The sequence below is a fragment of the Squalius cephalus genome (assembly GCF_949319135.1).
Source record: "Squalius cephalus genome assembly, chromosome: 11".
NCBI lineage: Eukaryota > Metazoa > Chordata > Actinopteri > Cypriniformes > Leuciscidae > Squalius > Squalius cephalus.
Genome location: NC_137132.1, coordinates 22,746,476 through 22,768,118, shown reverse-complemented (window position 1 = coordinate 22,768,118; position 21,643 = coordinate 22,746,476). Strand labels below are relative to the sequence as shown.

The 21,643-nt window shown below is 38.5% G+C and overlaps 1 protein-coding gene and 1 long non-coding RNA gene across 2 annotated transcripts in view; one reads left to right on the top strand and one right to left on the bottom strand.

Moving 5' to 3' along the window:
- The window catches only part of LOC307166689, a 428,201-nt gene that overhangs the window by 291,349 nt on the left and 115,209 nt on the right, over positions 1-21,643 (bottom strand). The window lies entirely within an intron of this gene.
- Positions 7,025-21,643, top strand: part of frem2b (FRAS1 related extracellular matrix 2b) — a 104,590-nt gene continuing 89,971 nt past the window's right edge. Inside the window, exons 1-2 of the mRNA XM_079885169.1 lie at positions 7,025-12,171; positions 14,699-14,788. Of these exons, the coding sequence (XP_079741295.1) occupies positions 7,155-12,171; positions 14,699-14,788 (5,107 nt within the window). The 5' untranslated portion in view covers positions 7,025-7,154. The remainder of the gene's footprint in view (positions 12,172-14,698; positions 14,789-21,643) is intronic.

Sequence of the window (21,643 nt, the reverse complement as noted above, 5' to 3'; positions counted from 1 at the left end):
AAATGGATTTGAATTGAAACCCAGGTAATACTGGGTTTATACTCTATCAATAGAGATGTAGAGAGCTCATGCTGTAATTTTCGAGCAGGATCAGACTGAGGTAATGACAATAATCTGGGCTCATGCAAAAGGATGCAAGAGGTTTCAAAGTCTCTTACACATTATTTTTCTGTAACAAGACTTTATAACCATGTGAAAACAAAATATATAAAATATTGAGTGCATTTAATGAAAAATGATCAAATCTGTTTTAAATGCACATGAAAATATAGTCTGACTAACACTCAAACTGCTGACTGTTTCACTGCTGCCTTTCATCTTTTGTGAACATCTGCAGCTTCCTACACATCCAATAAAACCAAAATAACCATTATGTTAAATACAGGGCAGCAGCCAGGCGATGAAAAAAGAGCTTTCACTTTGACCATTTCCCTGAAGTCAGAGTTGGGAAAACCTTTTTCATTCTTCATGCAAGACACATATGAGAAAACACTATGCCAGATTAAATCTGGTAATGCGTCATACAATTAAGACCCTTTAAGTTCTTCTGATTGTGCATTAAAAACAAAAATTGCAAATAACTCAAGAATGGGCAATAGGTCCATAAATCAGCACTAGGCACCTCTAATCTGATCTGTCTGATTCACACTGGGGGTGTTGACAGGGCTGAATTCCTCTGTGATAATTTTAAGCCTTTCTGGAAACATCAGCCAAACAGCAGGATGCCAGAATAGTTGGCTGTGTGATTTTGTGTGACTTTATGTGTAGATGGAGGTTTATTTGTGCATTTATGGCAGGGATGTTTATAAATATAATTAATTAAAGTTGGTTTCATGGTATCATTTTTGCAGAATGTATCATGGATGATTTTGCACAAGTCCTGGTTGGATAAATTGTAAAAGTGTATATCATATAAAGTGTATGTAGACATTTTAAATAACCCTGTTTATGTCCGCTAAAGAAACCATCTTAACCCTTAAACGCAAACCTCGGGTCTTTAGTGACCCGGGATGTCATTCACTAACCCCCTCCTCATTCATTTTTTTAAAGTTAGACATCAACCTTCTTAGTATTCCTCAATCAATTCATTATGAGCAATATTACAAGAAAAAAATAATACAATTATAAAAGAATGCCTGTTTTCCCTTTCATTTTTTGGATAAATTGTATAGGGTTGCTAACAACCTGAGGTGAGTAACAGTGTAAGTAAAATTTTTCTGCACAACAGTAATTTAATCTTTGATTCCTGAATAAGTGCAATTCACCTTTACCTTAAATTAATAGTTTTAATAGTTAGTTTTGTATTATCGCGACAGGTAGAAATCCATCCGTGTTAGATATCGATCCGGGTGGACCCGAATATGTAATAATGATTGGTGAAACATTCATGCATTTAGGGGTTAAATGTAAGCACTTCAAATGGTGAATATGTCTATATAATTTACCATGCAAGCATTACTGTATTACAAACTGTATCGCATTTATTGAATAAAATATAATGCTATGACTTAAGACCGCTGTTGAGTGTATTATGTTCTCTTCTCTTCCTCTCTCCCTAACACCTGCTCTGTTCTCTCACATCCTTTGGCAGCTGCACAGAAAGATGTGCATGACTTATCAGTCAATAAAACCCATCGCATGTGTGAAATACAGCTACAGTCCCAAGGAACATTTGACCTAAATAACTTACATGCCTGATTTAGAGTCTTATTTAGATGGTATCATAGCTGGAATAGCTATCGATCCTCGATCGCTGAGGATCGATTGCTCCGGTCTGCCTCACTGCCGTGTGGTTTGTGTCTGTAAGCTCCGTACAGCTTTCGGTTTTGAATCTCTATTTACTATCTTTCCTTGTTGTTTTTGTCGCTAAATATATCGTACTCATCAACCAGATATCTGATATTATCTAATTTTGTCTGTCACATTGATCTGACTTCGCTAGCTTTAATCTAAATCACTATCGCTCGCAAAACGCGCTAGCCTTCCGCTAGCCTGTTAATCTGCCATCTGTGTTTGCCGTCTTTTCTTCTCTGTCGCCTTTTCAAGTCCATCAAACAACTGTGGTGAGTAGGATCAGTCAACAAACACGGTGAGTCATGTCTTCTCCTATTATTGCCACTTGCACTTCATGTCACATGTATAGTATAGCCTTCTCTGTCAGCACCGAGGGCTTTACATGTGATAAATGCAGGGAGATAGTCAGCCTGACGGAGAAGATTTCAGAACTAGTGACACGCATCAAACTTTAATTGAGGATAGTAAGAGTGCAAGGGCTTTAGATACTGCTTTGGATGCGACTAGCTAGTGAACTCTGTACATTGTTCGGTTCCGGCTGTAGAGCCTGTGCAGCAGGGCAACTGGGTGACCGTGAGATGCTGTAGTCGCGGGACAAAACACTGTGCTTCCGTTCCAATTACCATAACAAATATATTCTCCCCACTCAGCAAAACACCCATTGTGAATCCTGTTGAATGTGCACTAGTTATTGGCGATTCTATTACACGGAACGTGAAAATAGAAACACCAGCCACCATAGTCACATGTTTGCCCGGAACCAGAGCGACTGACATCAAAGCAAATTTAAAAGTGCTGGCTAATGTTAATCGTAAATTCTTTAAGATTATTATTTAAATTGGCACTAATGATGTTCGACTTTGCCAGTCGGAGATCACTAAAATTAACGTTAAAGAGGTGTGCAAACTGGTACTACCAACAAAATATTAGTGCATTCCTGGAACTGGGCTTCATTACACTACATCCTTATGCATCACTTTCTGCCAGGACTTTTCTGATGGGCTTTTCCCAAATCACGGAAGTGACCTCGACGTCCGGGTTAGTGGTAGCATAAGCCATCAGGCAAGTGTTATTTAAGCGTAGCTGGAAGAAAACAAAATTAGAAGGTTTTCGCATTTGGTGGAGAGAGAGCACAATTGCGTACAGAAAGGCCTTAAAAACTGCTAGATCTGCTTATTTTTCAACACTTTTAGAAGAAAACAATCACAACTCTAGGTATTTATTCGAAACAGTGGCTAAATTAACGAAAAATAAAGCTCCAACACCGGATGTTTCCAAACAGCACAGCAGTAATGACTTTATGAACTTCTTTACTTACAAGATTGATAATATTAGAGAAAAAATTATAACTATGCAACCATCTACTACAGTATTGCATCAGACAGTGCGTTGTAGTCTTCCTGAGAAAAACATTTATTCATTCATTGCTATAGGAGAGGAAGAATTGCCCAAACTCGTTAAATCATCTAAATCAACAACATGTATGTTAGACCCCATACCGACTAAGCTATTGAAAGAGATGCTTCCAGAGGTCATAGATCCTCTTCTTAATATCATTAATTCATCTTTGTCACTAGGATATGTTCCGAAAACTTTTAAGCTGGCTATTATTAAACCTCTTATTAAAAAAACGCAACTTGATCCTAGAGAATTAGTCAATTACAGGCTGATCTCGAATCTACCCTTTCTGTCAAAATTAATAGAAAAGGCAGTATCCTCAAAACTATGTTCCTTTTTAGAAAGAAATGGTATCTGGGAGGATTTCCAGTCAGGATTTAGACCATACCATACTACTGAGACAGCTCTCATTAGAGTTACAAATGATTTGCTCTTATCATCCGATCGTGGTTATACTTCTCTATTAGTGTTACTCGATCTTAGGGCTGCATTTGATACCATCGACCACAACATTCTTTTGAATAGACTCAAAAATTATTTTGGCATTAGTGGAATTGCACTAGCATGGTTCAAATCATACTTATCTGACCGTTATCAGTTTGTAGCAGCAAACGAAGAGATGTCATATCTATCAAAAGTTCAGTATGGAGTACCACAAGGCTCAGTACTAGGACCGTTGCTGTTCACCCTGTACATGCTACCCTTGGGAGATATCATTAGGAAACATGGAATTAGTTTTTACTGTTATGCTGATGATACTCAGCTCTATATTTCTTCGCGCCTGACGAAACACACCAATTCACAAAAATAACGTAATGCAAAGCTGGATGACTAGTAATTTCCTACTACTTAATTCTGAAAAAACAGAGTTTGTACTTATTGGGCAAAAAAACTCTGCACGTATTAACCCAGAATACTGTCTAACAATTGATGGCTGCTCTGTCAAGTCTTCATCATCGGTTAGGAACCTGGGTGTGCTCTTTGATACCAATCTTTCATTTGAAAGCCATGTTTCTAGCATCTGTAAAACCGCATTCTTCCATCTTAAAAATAAATCTAAATTATGACATATGCTTTCCATGAAAAATACGGAACAGTTAGTTAATGCGTTCATGACCTCAAGGCTATTATTGTAATGCTCTGCTGGGTGGTTGCCCTGCATGCTTAATAAACAAAGTCCAGTTGGTCCAAAACGCAGAAGCTAGAGTTCTCACTAGAACCAGAAAGTATGACCATATTAGCCCTGTATTAACACTGCATTGGCTCCCTATTAAACATCATATACATTTTAAAATATTGCTGACTACTTACAAAGCACTAAATGGTTTATTTCCCCAGTACCTGGCATTCATATAGAACATTATACATTTCTATTATTCAAATTAGTTAAATGATTATTAGGCTGCATAAATTAGGTCAGCCGGAACCGGGGATACTTCCTATAACACCTGATGTACTTGTTACATCATAAGAAGGATAGCATCTACGCTAATGTTAGTCTTTCTGTTTATTCCGAGGTTTAATGAAGTCAGCCGAATCCGGTCCGTATCCAGGTCAGATGGTGGAAACAGCGCCTGGACCCATCCATGACGCATCCCTGAGGTGCCGGCCTCATCAGCCCTGTGAAGGCCTCATCGACACGACAGCCATCGGCACTGATCCTCAACTAACTCGTCTTCATACCGGCGTGAAGACTCCGACTTCCAACCAGATGGAACTGGATAAATATTCTGAATGTTCTGATCCAATCTGACTTTTGACCTGTAATGCCTGAATCATAATCATACACTGTTCTCACGTTGGCCAGAGGAGAACAGGCCCCCGACTGAGCCTGGGTTCTCCCAAGGTTTTTTTCTCCATCCTGTCACCTGATGGAGTTTTGGTTCCTTGCCACTGTTGCCTTGACTTTTGGCTTGCTTAGTTGGGGACATTTAATATTCAACATTATTATTGATCTGCCTTACTTAAGGTGGATGATGATGCAATTTTCTTCTAGAAACAAACTTTGCTGTATTATTTTCATGTTATCACTGTGAAGCTGCTTTGATACAATCTGTATTGTAAAAAGCGCTATATAATTAAATTTGACTTGACTTGACTTGAGAACAATGCAATGTTTGAATGAATATATCTATCTATATAGCCTATATAATATTTTTTTTAATGTTTTTTTTTTTAATGTTAAGGACCCCAAATGTAAGAGACCCCATTCTTAAAATATAAAAGCAGCTAAATATTTTAATAAATTCAGACCCATTTGTGCTGTGTAAGAAGCAGCAGTTCTATAGTTTTGTTAAGAGGATATTTTTGTAAAGACAACATGTTGTTTTCAAGGTTACAGAATGATTGCCTTTTATTTGGAAAATATTTATTTTGTATTAAATCAATAGGGTGTCTTTTTCTTTCACATATTAGATAAATGTTAGAATAAAATTCACCTCAACTGCATATATTGCAAAGAACAGAAAAATTGTTGCAATAAGTGTAAGCTCGATCTGCACAATGAAGTTCATGATTTTATTTTTCACCACCAGAGAGAGCTGACACAATGCACAGCAGATGTAATGCATGTTAGAGCATTATAGAAATGAAAAAAAAAAAAAAAAAAAAAATCTTTACATCATCTTACATCATTTGTTTTATGCTTTCTGACTATTTTTCACTTTATTTGTCATAGTTGTCAAAGCAAACTGCATTGCTTCAAAATGAAGAACACCAGGGTATCCATCTATCCCTTTCAGTTGTTCCAGAATTAAAATGTTATGGTAACACTTACAATAAGGTCTCATTTAACATTAGTTAATGTATTACTGTAACTAACATGAATTAACAGTGTGAAATATATTTCTTAACATTCATTAATAATTGTTAGTGTTAGTTAATAAAAATAGTTGTTCATTGTTTTGTATGCATTAACTTATATTAACAAATACAACTTTTGATTTTAATAATGTATTAATAAATGTTGAAATGAACATGAACAACAACTAAGATTAGTTAATGCAGTATTGTTTATTGTTAGTTAATGTTAAGTAATGTAATATGAAACCTTATTGTAAAGTGTTACCCATGTTATTTGGTAATAAGAATGTTATTGCTTTGTTCTGATTATTTCATGGAACCAAAGAATAAATAATTTCAGAATTACGGAATACATCACCATTGATTGTCTGAACACTCTTATGATGGGAATTTTAGGTTACCTGTTCAGTACAAATGGTGATGACTGTGCCAAATTCTGTCAAGAAGGCTACACTGTGGTAATGTGTTACTGTAGCCTATTGGTAAAAAAGGTAGTCATACATAAATAACATTTTAGATTACAATTATAGGCTATTACAATTAAAATAAAGAGGAAATTCTGAAGTGCATGTCATTGTTATTTTATTTCAAAGCTTATAGCACAGGTTCAAAACTATACATTCTCAAAATCGGCTTAGCCTACTATTAAACGTATTCTGACAGGTTTTCGTTTCGACAGGAGGTCGTGAAAAAGAAAAGAAGGAACAAAAAAAAAACAAAAAACAAAAAAACACCGTTTTTGCTCAAAATATACCCAGATGAAAAACTTAAACTTGGCTACAATAATAATAGATAGTAGTTAGTTTAAAGGAAGGAATGCTAATACGGCTTGCCATAATACGCCACACCAAGTCATTCTTTCTGAATGCCGATCTGTCCCCGCTTGCCTTTGTGTGACAGTGCGTGCGACCAATCAGAGCTCTCCGAACGAATTCCATCGTAAAGTTCAGTCAATAGCGTGAGAGCGGGGCGTGGTTTCCCCCGCACGGCTCCGCGAGGCATGAAGTTTATTCAGAGTGCGAGCTGCTCAGGGAGAATGATGCACCTTTGCGCGGATGCGAATGGGAGATTTTTCTGTTGTGCGCTTTAACTTTTCCCACTTTCTCATCTTGCCACGGATTGTGCCGAACGTGAATGAGTAATTCTGGCTCACATTACAAATGGCTTGGAGTATAACAGATCAGCGGCAACGTAGAGCGTGTCATGTGCACTTGTTTCTCTTTATATTGACTTTGATTCGCCATGCATCTACACAGGGATTTGAGAGTTTGGGATTAACCTACGGTTTAAGATCTGAACTTTCAGAGGATGCTATTCTTGTTGCCAATAATGGAATACGGGTTCCCTTCGGCAGATCTGTTTATATTGATCCAATCAATGATCTGGTTATCCAAGTTCAGCCAGGAGACAAGTGCACCATAACAGTTCTGGATAATGACCCACTGTCACAGAGACCAGGACAGCTGTCCCCGAAAAAGTTTCCTTGTGAATTTGGTCCCAATGATGTAAAGTACTCGCATTTCGGATCCAGGAGCCCCTCAAAAGACAGAGTAAGACTTCAGCTCAGATATGATACTCAGACTGATACAGTCATCATTCCCTTTATGATGGAAGTGGAGGTGATTTTCACTCAGCTTGAGATTCTGACCAAACACATGCCTGTAGTTGTAGAGAAACTGCTTGGAATGAGTAATCCTATTGATAAGAAAATCCTGGAGTTTACTTATGATAGAAATGCTCATTTGTGTAAAGTTACATCTCTGGCCAGAGGCAGCTCATTACCCAGGTATGGAAAGCTGGTTGATAATGGAAAATTAGGCAAACCAGTGAACTGTGATGAATTTGTCAGAATGGACATTCGCTATCAGCACACTTTTGCACATCGTTCTCCAAACCGAGATTATATTCCCATGTATTTAGAGTTACAAGACAAAGAAGTGAATGTACTGAAACAAGAGTTTTTCCAGATTGTGGTGCTTATAAAAGAGGGTGAGGAAAACACAGCTCCTAAACCGAGTTTTGTAGCAATGATGATGATGGAAGTCGACCAGTTCGTAATGACAGCTATAACCCACGACATGCTTGCCGCTGAGGATGTGGAATCTAATCCTGATGATTTAATCTTTAACATCACTTCTCCGCTGTCCTTTGAGGAGGGTTACATTGTAAGCACAGATGACAGGAATTTGCCCATCACGTCTTTTTATCAAGCAGACCTGAAAGATCTTAAAATAGCCTACAAGCCTCCCTCTGTTGATTCAGATGCAGAGAGAATTTTCCAAATTGAATTTGAAGTTGTAGACACTGAGGGGGCTATATCAGACCCTTTTGCGTTCATGATAGTAGTTAAGCCCATGAACACTCTAGCACCGGTTGTGACCCGTAACACTGGACAACTGCTTTATGAGGGTCAGTCCAGGCCACTGTCCAGCTCACAAAACCTACAAATTAGCGATGAGGACAATTTAGACAACGTCCAAATCACAGTAATTAATGGGCTCCGCCACGGAGAGCTCACAGTTCTGGGGTCCAGGCAAAAATTTTTCACCCCAGCAGATCTTGATGTAGGTAGCGTAATCTACCAGCATGATGGCAGCGATACGTACAGCGATAATATCATTTTCAGAATGACAGATGGCAAAAATGAAGTTGAGTTTCTATTTCCCATTACAGTGGTGCCAACTGATGATGAACCTCCCATAATCAATGCCAACACAGGTTTATTTTTGTTTAAAAACCAAATGATGCCCATTTCTCCTTTAATGCTTAGTGCGGCAGATATAGACTCTGAGGATTCAACTATTAAATTCATCATTGTGCCTCCCTCCTCTAATATCGGAGAAGTAATACTTCGTCAATCAGATGCACCAGAGGATCCATCCACATGGAGGTTCAATGCTGAGGACGAGATGTATGAGAAAGTAGTGACCGAGTGGTTCCAGTATGACATCACAGAAGGAAAGCTGTTTTACAGGCATGTCGGACCACATAATACAAAAACCATCATGGACCAGTTTGTTTTCCGTGTGCAAGATGACAATGACCCACCGAACCAATCAGGTGAGAACTCTTTCATCATCAAAGTTCTCCCCATTGATGATATCCCCCCAGAGTTGTACCCCGGGACCACCCTGCAAGTGACCGTCCACGAGTACCAGCTCACCCATTTTCGAAAGAAATTCTTGCGCTACACAGACTTGGACTCGGAAGACAGGGACCTGAAGTACACAATTACCCAGCCACCCACTGACACAGATGAGAACAGCCCTGGCATTCTGGGAAGCATCGTTCTAACTGAGAGTCCAAACTCAGAGGTCACCGAGTTCACTCAGGCACAGATAAACCATCACAAGATAGCCTACAAGCCTCCTGATCTAGAGCTCGGAATAACTCCACATGTGGTGCAGTTCCATTACAAAGTCGAGGACATGTCGGGAAACAGTGCCAATGGAATTTTTACTATATTTTTACAGCCTGTTGACAACAAGCCTCCCCAGATCACCAACACAGGCTTTACCCTGCAAGAGCGAGGGGTGCATGTCATCACACGTGCTGAGCTGGACACCACAGATGCAGACACGGACAGCTCACAGATTCTGTTTACAATCACCCAGCCTCCAAAGCACGGTCAGGTTAAATACACATTCACTGATATGACTAAAGGGAATTCATTCAATTTGGACGATATATCTAATGGCAGAATATCTTACATGCATAACGGTGATGAGTCAACCAGTGATTTCTTCCAGCTTGATGTCAGCGACGGTGTCCACGTTGTCACAATCACAGTCAGGATCAATGTGAAGCCCATTGATGACGAAACACCAACCATCAGTCTTCCAGAGGGCACTATCGGTTCTTACATAGATGTTTTGGAGAACGGAGCAACTGAGATCACCACCAATGTCATTCAGGGTCGAGACGAGGACACTGATGACCTCAGGTTGACCTTTATCGTGGAGGAACCCCCAGTGTTTGGTGAAATATTAGTGAATGGTGTGCCGTCCAATAGGTTCACTCAAGCAGACATCATTAGTGGATTGGTAGTGTATACACATAGTACTGGAGAAATTGGCTTGACAACAAAACTCGACTTCTTTAATTTGACGCTCACTGATATGTCTGATGAATGGACAGTTGGGGGAAATAAAATCAAAGGGGTTCGTGTGCAGGTCACCATTCTGCCGTTGGATAGTCAGGCCCCTGAGGTCTTCGTGGGCCCCCGATTCATTGTCGTGGAGGGTGAGAAAAACGTTATCGAAATTTCACATATTAGTGCTAATGACATTGACACCCCTAATGATGACCTCCTTTGCACAATTATTGTGCAGCCCACCTCAGGATACGTAGAAAACATCTCCCCTGCACCAGGCTCTGAGAAATCCAGATCAGGGATTGCAATTAGTGCTTTCACCATCAAAGACATTCGGGAAAACCACATTTATTATGTGCAAAGTATTCATAAAGGCGTCGAGCCAGTTGAGGACAGGTTTACTTTCAGGTGCTCAGATGGGATAAATTTTTCAGAGAGACACTTTTTTCCAATCGTGATAATCCCATCCAATGACGAAAAGCCAGAGATCCATATGAGAGAGTTTGTTGTGATGGAAGGCATGAACATTGTGATTGACACTCCAATATTAAATGGCGCTGATGCTGATGTTCCAGTGGGTGAGCTCACGTTTATTATTTCAAAACCTCCGAAACATGGATATATCCTCAATCAGTTAACCTCAGGCACTATTCCTGTCACAAATTTCACTCTTGATCAGATACGAGAGGCTTCAAGTATTGTCTACGAGCATGATGATTCAGAAAACACAGAGGATAGTTTTGAAGTTCTTCTTACTGATGGAAAATTCACGGTGGAGAAAACCGTCATGATTATGGTCATTTTGGTTGATGATGAAACGCCAAGGATGGCGATTAACGATGGCCTTGAAATAGAGATAGGAGAGGTGAAAATAATCAACAATAAAGTTTTAAAAGCAACTGATCTGGATACAGAAGACAGCATTCTGACCTACATCATCCGTTATGGTCCAAATCAAGGATTTTTACAAAAGCGAACACCATTTGGAACACTTGAAAACGTAACCGTTGGAATGAATTTCACACAAAACGATGTTGACCAAGATATGATCATGTACATTCACAATGGACAAGAGGGAGTTCGTGACCTTATCAAATTTGATGTTACTGATGGCATTAACCCCTTGATTGACAGGTACTTCTATGTAACCGTGGGTGGAATAGACATGGTGTTCCCTGATGTGATCAGCAAAGGTGTTTCTCTGAAAGAAGGAGGAAGGGTGACTCTAACCACAGACCTGCTCAGCACCAGTGATCATAACAGCCCTGATGAGCATTTGGTGTTCACCATCACTCGTGCCCCTATACGAGGACACTTAGAGTGCACTGATGTACCAGGGATGCCCATTAGTTCGTTCAGTCAGCTTCAACTAGCTGGGAATAAAATATACTACATCCACACTGCTGATGACGAGGTGAAGATGGACAGCTTCGAGTTTGAGGTGACTGATGGTTACAACCCTGTGTTCCGCACCTTTCGTGTGTCCATTACGGATGTTGACAACAAAAAGCCTGTGGTCACCATTCACGGACTGGTTGTTAATGAAGGTGAAAATAAGTTAATCACTCCTTTTGAGCTGACGGTGGAGGACCGTGATACAGCCGACCAGCTTTTAAAGTTCACAATCACCCAGGTGCCTGTGCACGGCAAGTTGCTGTTTAACAACACCCGACCTGTCACTTTCTTCACCAAGCAGGACCTAAATGAAAACATGATCCGCTACAAGCACGATGGAACCGAGTCTTCTTCTGACAGCTTCTCATTTATGGTCACCGACGGAACTCACACAGACTTTTACGTGTTCCCTGACACTGTTTATGCAACTCGCAAACCCCAGATGATGAAAATCACAATTTTTTCGGTGGACAACGGAGTTCCGCAGGTTGTGACTAATAAGGGTGGTACAACAATAAGAATTCTCCCTACTGGTCACCTTGGGTTCCTAATCACTAGTAAAACTTTAAAGGCAGAGGATAGAGACAGCCCTCAAGGAGCAGTGACTTTTAAAATTACTGTGGGTGCTGAACATGGCTATCTCATTAACTTGGGAAAAGGCAATGCAACTGTCACCACATTTACCCAAGGTAAGTTTTTTGATGTTAATTTAATGCAATAGGTTATATTAATTTAAAACATTTAAATTGATTAATATTAATGGTAGATTAATGTTTAATGCATCATAATAGTATGTGAGAGAATACTGGATTAACATAAATGTGAGAATACTATATTAAAGGGAAAATGCTGTGATCATTTATTTACCCTCATGCTGTCCCAGACCCAAAAGATGTTCTTTCTTCCATGCAACACAAAAGGTGAAGTTTTTGAAGAATATCTTGGCTGCTCATTTCCATATAATAAAAGTGAATCGGAAATGAGTCTGTCAACCCCTTCTTGAATATATATATATATATATATATATATATATATATATATATATATATATATATATATATATATATATATATATATATATATATCCCAGCTTGACTAGAAGAAAAATGTCCACAACCCCTCTAAAACCAACAGACCAGCAACCCTGGAAGCAAATCAGCTCAGGTTGTTTTTTGGGGGGGAGTTACAAAATTACAAAAAGGCACAAAAAAATTATCATAAAAATAGTAGGAGCATTCTTAAATTTAATCAGTTTGTCCCCCAAAACTAAAACCTAAGTCTATATGGATGAGAAAAATGGTGCATCAGCACTGCTTTGGATTGTCTCACTACCAAACAACATTGACGTCAATGGTTTGAGTTTGATTTGAGAGCTACTGCAGATTGCAGAGGATTTTTAGTGAAAAAGTCTGTTCATCACTATGAAAACACAGTATAGTTTCACAGTATAGACCCCTTTTATGCCGTTTTTTCAATTTTGGAGCTTGACAGCCTCAAGTTTCTTCCATTTTTATTATTTGGAGAAGAGCAGCCTGAATAGGAGGGTTAATAAATGATGACAATTTTTCTTTTTGGGTGAACTGTTATACTGTATACTGTCTTACCATTTTCTGAACCGTGTTATGAGGGATGATTGTCCTGAAAAGCCTATCTGGAAAAGTGCCCACATTGAAGAATGAATCAGAAGAATGGCATCAGTATCTATTGTAAGATGTGTTTGGCATCAATTAAGACCAATAATTTACAAGTCTTTTTTCACCAATAGATAGTACAAAGCAAACAGTTATACAACCGTGTTACACAAGTCAAAGAGTTACAATAAAGAGCTTTCTGAGCTTTCAGGCATATCAGGAAAGCCTTAGTATAGTTGTACAAAGTTGTAAATGTCAAAACTAGCAGGGGACATGCTCAACTTGCCACTGTGCTTCCCCTTTCGAAATAAGCTCCTTTTTGAGGATTCTCTTTGAATATTTCAAGGGAATTTAGCACAGTTGGGGGTGGGGGGTGTTGGTGTGGGCTACTGACAGTAAATAAAGTTGCTGCTCCCTTGCGGGCATTTGAAAATGATGGGTTTACATTTTTATGAGCTGACCGCTTTGAAGAGAAATGTTTTGACATCAAATATTGAAGATAGGCTAGTGCTGTTGATGCAACACCCTCTCAGAGAAAACAAATACATTAAATGCACTCTAAAGTTTGAGCAAAAGAGAAGGTGATGGAGAAATTAATAGATGGGTGCCAGCTGGAGACCTGCTGCTCTGTGGCTCCTTTCACTCAGAAGGGAATTGATGTATCATGGCTTTTGTGTCATATATATTTTTTCACTCTAAATTAAAAACTGCCCAGCTGACGAATCTCAGACATAATGCAGTCTGGTGCCTGCAACCCTCTGTGAAGGAGCAGATGAACAATATGCCCTTATTTGAACGTATTTTTCAACCTGGTTCATATAGACCCTATCCTAAATGGAACCCTGCACCCTCATGGTCCTTTTCACCTTTTCAAAGTCTATACTTTGACACATGGGTTGATGGCTGTTAGGTAATAGTTCCTGTGGAGTTCACATCATGTGGGCCATTTGGGATGGCTACACTTGCAGGAAAAATGTGCGAAGATTTTACATTTAGGAGTTCTTCTTTGTGCCTTTTCTACCCCCTAAAGTGTGTGCAGTGCATTAGTACCTATAAGGAGTACATATTATTACATTAGGACAGGAGTAAATGGCAACATATATGGCAATTGTTTAGTTTTTAATATCACACATTACTAATATCAGTTCAAATTAGTCTTAAAATATACATATATATAGCTGCCTTTATATTTGTGTGATTTCCTATATATTTGGAGGTCCTTGACATTAAAAAGTTTGAAAACTCCTGCTTCCTGTACTAATATGTATTTTTTAGGTATAGAAAAGATACTTAATATACAGCTGAAGATATAATTTCTATATATAAAAAAAAAACATTTTTCCTTGCAATATAATTTCCCATGCAATATAATATAATTTCTATATACTGTATAGAAATGTTTGCATCTGAGTATGTGATCATTATAAAAATATATTACTGGAATAGATTCTGAAAAATGAAATGCATAATACAATGGATCTTGATCTATTTAGTATCTATATAAAGCAATAAAGTGCATCTCAACTTAGTTTATTAATATAGTTTAAAAAAAGTTACTTATCTGTTTGAATGTTTTCTCCTTCAGCTGACATTGATGACATGCATATTTGCTACGTGCTTCGAGACGGAGACAATGCCACAAGCGACGCATTCCACTTTTCCATTGAAGACAATGGTAAGCCATTTCAACTTTTATTTACTATTTTTGCCTCAGGATGTTTAAAATAGGACTAGTTGGATTATAAAAGTGTGCATTCCTATCTGCATCATCCTTCATTTCTTTGTGTGCTCACGAAGTGCTTGTGATGGTGTGACTGCAATAGCAATGACTAGAATCTGTACGATTTAGTTCTGTCTGGAATGTCTTTTGATTGACACATTGGCATATTGGGCTGGAAAACTTTGGTTGGGTTTTAATCATTTTATTGAAAAAAATATTTCAGTCTCAGACTCTCACTCATGGATTGAATGAAACTGTCCAATTATAAGCCCACCAAGTGCACTTAGTACCCAGTGAGGTAGAAGTCCCAGAATGCAATTAAGGACTTATTGCTTGACTGCCAAATAAAATTAGAGCTCATATGTTAGAAACAAGTGTTCCACTTTGAAGATCACTTGTGCGATGAAAGCTTTCGTCTAAATTTAGCCACCATAATATCATTTGAGAAGGATGACTGTCTGTCTTAATGACTGCCATTGTCGGGCTAATTAGGTAATGCTGAGTAAGTTGTATGAGTTTTGTTTGAAGCTCTGATACATTTTTACAAAGCTATGCCTTCATTATTTGATTTTCTTGTAAATGTATGGTCCTACCTGTCTTCCCTAATTCGTTTTTGTACACACAGCCCACTTGAAAACATTAAAGGCTTCCACTTTTACATATGCAAATGCTGATTGCTTGTTTTAGTGGGCTTTTGAGGACGCTTTACGTTTCGAGACCCTCCTGACAGCCTGTTCATTGTTCTCTTTCGCCATGGCTATAGAGAAACATGCTGTATTGTGATGGTGCAATTTCTCTTTTTCCCCAGAAATGCTCTCACCTCCAACTCCCAATCTTCTGTAGCCACAGTGGAATCATCTGGTGAAAACCAGCGTCATTTTGCATGGTTCTATATGGGAATGTAGATATATGAATATTTAAAGAGGTTGGGAGAAGACTAAATCAGAGCGTTTTACATGGTTTACTTCGGATCTGCATAATGAGTTTGAACTCTTCCTGCGTAGGTTAATTTGTTAATCATTTGCTTTGTATCATAAAAGCAAAAAGCTTAAAAGATGAAGACTGACTTATTTTTTTATGAATTTGACATTCTCTGCTGTTGTTCTGTGTGCATGCTAATTAGATTACTCATTTGCTGAGTCAATTGACTGGCACAATTAACTGGCACAAAGAGCCTTTGTCTGTCAGAAGTTGGCACGAGGTGTGTGTGTCTTCTGAAGTTTGGCAATTGTACAATGGGATTCTGCTGAATGTTGTCATACACTCCTTACAGAAAGGGCTCAAGAATCCCTCATTTTGTCTTATTGCTGTTTGTTTTCTAAATGAAGATTTCTCCTTTCATTTTAAGGCTTGTCAAAAGATTGAGGAATTTTGTGCTTCTTCAGTTATAAGCGCTGAGTTTACTATATAAGTTTACTATATAAACTCTGAAACATAATCTCATCTCGACAGTGTATATTCTCAAATTGCAGGAGAATTTTGTAATTTTCTGAAACATCATGATCATTTCCACTGCATCACAACTATGTTTAATTATGTATTTTGTTTAATTTCCATTCTGTAGTGGAAATGATGTTGATGGAAATTACTCCATTGTCTCCCTAAGGTTAAAGTTAGGGCAATTTTGGAGAGGCTAGCAATAGCAAGCTATACCTTTGAAAGCATAAGATAACACCCTTCCATCAGAGCGCTCTCTCCAAAGCCATACCTCCTCCAAAACACATGAACGCTCACAGCCAGAGCAGAGTCTGCAATGCATCACGAGACATGGCATTAAATTACCTCAAGTCTTAAAGCACATAACATTACAATAATAGTGGCTGCTTTTGTTTGTGGCACTCGGTGACTGTCTGTCTACAACTCTGCATGGCCTTACGGGCCGCGGTGATAACGTGTGATGTCTGCGCAAGCAGGTGTGCAGAGGAATGGAAATACATTTGCTGACAGGACATCATATCATTGCATTCGGACTGAATGCAGTAATTGGACGAACATTTTAAGATATACTATTCAAAAGTTTGGGATTAGTACGATTTTTATGAAAGTCTCTTATGCTCATAAAGATTGCATCTCTTTTAAAATACAGTAAAAACAGTAATATTTTGAAAATATTGTTGCAATTTAAAATGATTGTTTTCTGTTTTAACATATTTTAAAAGTAATGTATTCCTGTGATGGCAAAGCTGAATTTTCAGCATCATTACTCCAGTCTTCAGTGTTACTCCAGTCTTCATAATCCTTCAGCATTTACTCTAATATGCTGATTTGCTGCTCAATAAACATTTATTATTATTTTTATTAATGTTAAAAATGGTTGTGCTGCTTATTTTTTTGTGTTAAACAATACATTTTTTTCTGGATCCTTTGATAAATAGAAAGTTTAAAGGAACAGCATTTATTTGAAATGGAATTTGAATTTATTTGTATTTTTTTACATAAATGTATAAAAAATGTATTTAAAGTCACTTTTGATCAATTTAATCCATATGTGCAGTGTGCACCTATAATGGTACACGTACATCTCCTTAAATGGACAGACTTTGTCCTCACCTTCATGAAACGTTTGTGAAATGGCGTTGATAAGATCTAGAGGCTCTCCTAAACCCTTGTGCAGTTCAAGTATGCATTAACATTTGCTTATTGGTAAGTTACTCATGTTCCTCCCCATGAAAGAGAGTGCCTTACATGTTTAAAATTGTACCCACCAGGTGAACCGTTAAGCATAAAGACATGTTGAGGGCTTCAAATCTCCAAACCAGCACAGGGCTTTGCTTCAGTGTGGTCACCTTTTCTCGCCTATAGTGGAAATTGCTACCTTAATCATATTTGACTTTTTTAATTAACCATTTATTAGTGTTAGTCATTAGATGCATCCCAATTCCCTATTTATTTGACTTATTTTGAGGCTCTTTTCATACCGTGTAGCAGTGAAAGTACACATATTCAGATGCAGGGTCAGTTTTGAGGATTTAATTTGTGAATTGTATGCTTATGAAACTCTAATACTGGATCATTGATAGCAAGTCCGCCAGGCTGCTGATGTTATTTGTACGCATCAGAGCCACTGTGGCAGTCAAACTAAATTCCCCAGGTACCCCTGCGGCTGTTTCACAGGCAGTGTATCAGGCAACCACACTGGATTGTGAGTCCTCATATATACAGCTGTATCCTGTCATGTTCCAGCAGCCAAAATCACTCTGCAGGTTGTGTTTGTATAGTAAGAGGGGGAAAAATGGAGATTAATCTAAAAGACTGGTTATTCTTTTTATTAATGCAATAGAAGTTGAACCAGCTCATACAGGTTGTAAAACAGGGCATTTTTGTTGCTTGTAGAGATTGTGTTGGGTTTATATAGGGTTTATTTAGGCTAAGCTGAATAAAGTCGAGAAAATGCTACTAGATGTGTGGTCAGATTAAGCAGTTTGTTTTATGAGGCATTGCTGTGTTTAAAAGTGTATCTGTCTTCTCAGATAAAAATATTTTAATCATAGGCTTGAGCTGTTGGGAAATTTAGGCAGTCGTAGTGGAAAAAAACATCAGTATTCTCAGTCAATTCGTCTGAGGGCTTGCTTTCTGAATCATAATCAGATTTCATGTCTATTAGCCAAATAAGTTGCACATATGGGAGTTTGACTCAAAAGAACATGGTAAAACATGCCATATCAAGTACTCATAACATGCCATTACATATAGTGTTATATACAATACATATGGGGTGTATAAGTGAATAAATCCAGTAAATGCAATGCATTATGTCTTTCTTATTGAATACCTTATATTTACATGCGTATGCCCACTGCATCAGCATTTGCCTTAAGAATAATTTTATTTGAATTGTTGTTAAAATGTTTTTGTTACCAATAACCTTTGCCCTTCTCCTATTCTAATGGAGGCCAAATTACATCTATTACAAGTAATTAATTAACATCATTTTATGAGAGGAGTTGAAATTGCCCTTCAAAATGATGCTGTTATTTGCTGGCAGATTCTTCAGTTTAGTTGTTCCTTTGGCTCATGTTCCCAATGATTAATATAATTGGTCTCCCAAAGGATGATTAAAGGTTGTATCAGTGATTTCAGGCCCAAATATAAATGATCACATTCATCTAATCTTTCCTAACGATCCGCTAGCTACCCGCCCCATAAGCAAGCCGTCAAAAACTGCGTCTCTGTAGGCAGCCTAGGCTCTGAGATCTGCACACAAAAACACTTGGTACCGTATCACCATCACTCAAAACCAAAATAAATAGTGTTCCAACCAATCACCGACAGGGGTGGGTGTTGTGAGGTTTTCACGTGCAGCCGTCATAGGCAGCCGTGCACGAGCGCAAAACCTCACCACACCCACCCCTGTCGGTGATTGGTCAACAACACTATCAACGCGGACATGAATCTGCAGCAGTCAGGTGGTACAAGTAAGAGCTCTGTAAGTTGTTTGCGTTATTATTATAATATTATGTGCTTTGAGACATGAGGTAATTTAATCCTTTCACACGTAAGTTTAAAATATTCTGGCTGACCCCCCAGCGTGAGTTTTTCAAGGCGACCGTTATTTAGAACGTGTCACTTTATGGTTTCCATGGTGACGCGTCATTGCTTGTCATGTGACACGCCGCAGCAACAACAGAGCTGAATGAATGATGATCTGCTTTTATGTCAGTTTTCCTTTTTAATTCAAAATATTCACAAATTTGTTAGCTATGGCATGAAATATCTGATATTCCGATATATGCAAGTGGAAGTGTTTTGTTGTTTAAACACCTTTACAATGATCGCGTTATTTGAGCTGTATGCGCGATGGGCGCCGCCATGTTAGTTTGTGCCGCAGACGCAGTTCAGAGAATCGGATCTGTTGGATTTACAACACGTGAATTCATCCACTTCTCCCGAAATACATAAAAGTAAGTGGCTGGTGAACTGGGAGAAGAATAGAGTAAACTTTAAAGTTACTTACACAATGTGTATCTGATATGAATAAAACGTAATTATAATGGAAAGGATTCTTATTGCCTCTTCCATAGACATCAGTGTGTATTTTACAAACTCTAAATGTATTGTTTTTTTAGTACTTATGTAAATTTATATTTCTGAAGCCTAAAATAAACATTATGTGGTTGAAAACACTGAAAAGTTGTGATATATGACAGCTCTGAGGGCGCCTGTCTCTGGCTCAGCGCCAGCCAACCCGCGAAAGCACATTTGAATTTAGCAGTTGATCACGTGATGCACTGACCGTTCTAATCACACCGGTGTGATCGTACGCTCCAGGGACCAGCCTAGACTGATCACACCGGTGTGATCGTACGTGCGAAAGGGTTAATGCCGGTAATTTAGACTCTGCGGTGTACTTTCATGTCTTTTAGAGAAGGCATGGCTTTAGAGATGCTCTGAAGGGGTGGGATCTTACTCTTTCAAAGCTAGCTTGCTACTGCTAGCCTCTCCGAAATTGCCAACCCTGCCTTCAACTACAGAAATACTATCTCACAGCCCTCAATGCGGAAAAAAATAGAAAGGTGATTCTGATTTAATCAAAATTACTTCACTTAAAAAGAGAAGCACTGTTCTGCCTTGTTCAATTCCCTCTGTGTGTATACAGTTTTAGACTGAACACTGCTCAACAAGGAATAGATGAACATTACTTGTCATGCTGCCAAATACAGGCTGAAATAGCAGTTACCTGAAGGCACCTCATGAAAATTCTCAGCAATGTTTTTTTTAATTTTTTTTTTTAAGTCACACACTTCAGAAACACAATCTAGCGGTTCATTTAATCTTATTGAGGTATAGACTACAAAAGCCTGGTTTCCTCCTTTTTGAGAAATAATACTCTCTTTATCAGGTACGACAATCTTTACCACATTTTTTTTTTGCATTAGTTTGAATAAAGGCAACTGCTAAGCTTGACAAATGGTAGAGAAATGGAAGAATAAATAGGAGACGAAAGTGGCAATAATTGTTATTTGTGAGACCTGTCAGGTTGCTGAATGGAGATTAACAGAGAGTGGAAACTTGTGCTTTTCTTTGGCTGAACCCAGCAAACTCTCTCACCTTTCAACCTATAAAGATTCCCCTCGGCAGTGGTCAAGACTGTGTGGATGAAGATACATCGTCTGGTTTTTGTTTATTAGATGACATGGAGGCCTAAGGGCCAGTTTTTGGCATGTTTGTTCACTTAATTGTTCTGTGTAGCCACTTTTACCCCTCCCTTTCATTTTCTCCTCTGCTTCTTCTCCTCCTCCCCTGGAAATTGAGCTTACCTGAGCACACACAAGTTCTAGCACTGCCTGTGGGTTTGTTTGTGGAGCTTTAGAGAAGCTGTCTGCCTCCAACCTCTAATCCACTCAGTCAGTCAGTGGAGGAGACGTCCCCACTGACAGATTCCCGCCTGCACCTTGCTCTTTGTTTTCAGTTCCTGCCTTTTCTTTCTTTCTCTCTCCCTCTCTCTCTTACCTTGCCGTCTTGTTGTCTCTCTCTCTCACTTAACCATCTTGCTTGCACCTCCTGTGTCCAGGGAGTCCAGGGAGTCCAGGGAGGCTTGTTTTCTCTGTTTGTGTAATATGCCCATAAAGTATGAATTAAGACTGCAACTTTGTTGTTTATTTGATTATAAAAGCTGCGGTGCATTGATTTGATTATTATTATTATTATTTTTTGCCTGTTCTTAATGAAGTTGTATCTATCCGCTCACTAAATTCATGCTATTTTAAATGTGAGCAGCCAGTGAAGATGTTTTAATCATTATTTTTCAAGACAAAGAAGTATAGGTTACAATCCAACAATGCAAAAAGTTTGCATGGGTGCTTCCTCAAT